Below are 2,707 nucleotides of genomic sequence, written 5' to 3' on the forward strand. Positions count from 1 at the left end.
TTTATCTTAAAATATCTCTATTTTTTTCTCCCCTCTGTTATTTGCAAAGTGGAAGAGAAAATAGCTGCACCAAACATAAAAGCAGTTTTTAGCCAAAATATTGGGGTGTTTTTCAGAGTTTAAGTACTGGTACTTGAAGCTGGTATCAGGCCCGATACCAATACCGATACCAGTATCAGTATTAAAACATCACAAAAATAAAATAAAAGCAATTAATACAAAAATGATGGCAGTGCAAAGGTGTGTAAAACTGATCGAAATTTAAATATTCTGATATTCAAAACTTGAATTGCACCGAGCAATTCCTGCTGCAGGTAAGATATTGATTACTGACAACAACTCTACAAAACATCACTTCAAAACAGTGTGAGTCAAGTTCACAGCTGTTCGTTGATATTTCTCATGATGCTTGTCATCTCAGACTTTGTCCAGGCAGTGAGAGGGTTACTGATGTGCGGCTTAACCATCGGCTTCTTCGCTGTCATGTGCTGCTTCATCGGGATGGAGTGCACTTATATCGGCGGAGCAGAACAAACTAAAGACAAACTGGTTGTTTCTGGAGCGGTGTTTCATTTTGTCGGTGGTGAGTGTGGAGTTTGAGTTGTGGTTTTGTTTTAAAGATATCAAAAACACTTTGCCCTCATTTATGTCGTAGTTTCAATAAAACCTCTGCTTACAGGTGTGTCGAATCTTTCTGCCTACTGCCTGTACATCAACAGGGTTGCTAGAACAGCTTTAGCAAGGAACCTAGCACCAGGACAGCTACGGTAGATTTTTTTAATTTATTTTTTTAAAGCTGTTATTTTAAGAAAAATGCATAGAAAACTAACAGATATTTAAATACCCTCTTATTCCAGATATGAATTAGGACCTCCCTTATTTCTGGGCTTGGTGGGATGCTTTTTAATCATGTTTGGGGCTCTGCTTTATGCTGTGACCGTTTTCAGAGTCGTCTACTCTGAAAGGTATTTAAATCACTATTTATTAACACTGTGCACAATAAATGTGTGTTTCATCAATAACATGTTGCTAATATGTTGCTCTTTCAGAAAAGTGATTCCAGTCTATGGTGGAAGTACGTATGCACCTGCTGGGTCCAGAAGAAAAAGTCTCTACACCAGATATGACCCGTCCAGACTTTATGGAACCTACGTTGGATCGGGACGATCAAGCAGCAAGATCTCAAGGATCTCTCAGTCGACAACAACAAGAGTGTCAGAAAGAGATGCATTTGTGTAGTGTCAGTCTCTATGATGCGCTCTGAACAAACTTTTAATCTAAGATAGAAAAAGTGAATGCGGTATATCAAATATTGCAAAATTATAATTCATATTGTGTAAACGTCTCACAATAAAATTATTGGCAACAATTCAACAAGAGTATTTGGTAGACAAAGAAAAAAGATTCAAAAAGCTCAAATATTTCAGAAGACGTGAAGAGAACTAAATCAGTACTTCAGATAGTTTTGAAGCAAAAACGAGAAACAGTTAGTATCTTACCTGTTGTAGGTGGCACTTTAAGAGTGAAGGAATTCTGACAAGCTGACAAGATAAAGCTTAAGCTGGGTCAAGACCAAAGTCAGGGTTTCAAACATTTTATGAAAACAAAAATTCCCTGACGTTTCCTCGAGTAAATCTTGAAACTCCAGGAAATATTTTAGTTGCACAAAACGCTCAGAACTCAGCACCACAGGTGGTGGGCGGAGTCACATTCAGAGATGACAGTAAGCGTAGCCTATGGTACACGCATATGACAATCAATCCTAATAAATTATATTAAATAACATCGGATAATAAAAAGCCACCAAAGTAAGAACACATGTATTACGTACACTGTAATAATAATAAGAGCATTAACACACTTTCTTTTTTCTTTCTCGGCTGCTCCCTTCTTCAGGAGTCGCCACAGCGAACTAACTCACACAAAGACTTGGCAATTATTTTTACACCGGATGCCCTTCCTGACACAACAAGGACCACCGAGATATCACAGTCCTCAGCTTTAACACTTGTACACTTCCAAATCTCAGAAAGAGCATATTTTAATTAACAGATCAGTGTTCAAAATTCCTGCTTTCCTTGATTTTTTATATTTTTCTAGAAATTCCTGAGTTTTCTCTGTCTGGAAAAAGGGGAAGTTGTTTTCCAGGTTATAAATAACATAAATAAATAGCAGTTAACAAGAATGAGATATTATAAATTATCATTGCTGCCAATTTAACATTGAATTGTTATCTATACAGACTTATATAGCTATAATATATATATATATATATATATATATATATATATATATATATATATACACACACACACACACACATATATATATGTGGGGTGGGAAGGGAGTGGTGGCACAGAGGTTAGAAAAAGTGGGCCTGTGATCGGAAGGTTGCCGGTTCAACTCCCTGGAATGACAACATCAAAATGTGGTTAAGAAAGGTGAAATACCCACACCTGTCTCTCCACCCTCATTTGCCCCACTCTGGGCCCTTGAGCAAGGCCCTCAACCCCCACCATCTACCACCTCGGGCACCCTAGACTGCAGCTCTCTGCTCCACACAGAGCGTTGTGGTAGTTCAGTGGTCTGTGGTTGTGGCAGGAAGGACATCCAGCATAAAAACAATCGCCACATCTTTGTGTGACTGAGTTCACTGTGGAAACCCTGAAGAAGGGAGCAGCCGAAACAAAGGAGAAAAAAAATAAAT

At 38.2% G+C, this 2,707-nt stretch overlaps 1 protein-coding gene across 1 annotated transcript; it reads left to right on the forward strand.

Annotated features, from left to right (window-relative positions):
• The first annotated feature begins 405 nt into the window (after nucleotides 1-405).
• LOC119429712 (claudin-10-like) lies at nucleotides 406-1,274 on the forward strand. The gene is made up of 4 exons (XM_037697282.1): nucleotides 406-583; nucleotides 680-767; nucleotides 858-965; nucleotides 1,050-1,274. The coding sequence occupies exons 1-4, from the start codon at nucleotides 406-408 to the stop codon at nucleotides 1,237-1,239; spliced, it is 564 nt and encodes a 187-aa protein (XP_037553210.1). The 3' UTR covers nucleotides 1,240-1,274.
• The last annotated feature ends 1,433 nt before the right edge of the window (nucleotides 1,275-2,707 follow it).

Source organism: Nematolebias whitei, unplaced genomic scaffold (assembly GCF_014905685.2).
Source record: "Nematolebias whitei isolate Nwh7 unplaced genomic scaffold, NemWhi1 Nwh_scaf_6126, whole genome shotgun sequence".
Classification (NCBI taxonomy): Eukaryota; Metazoa; Chordata; class Actinopteri; order Cyprinodontiformes; family Rivulidae; genus Nematolebias; species Nematolebias whitei.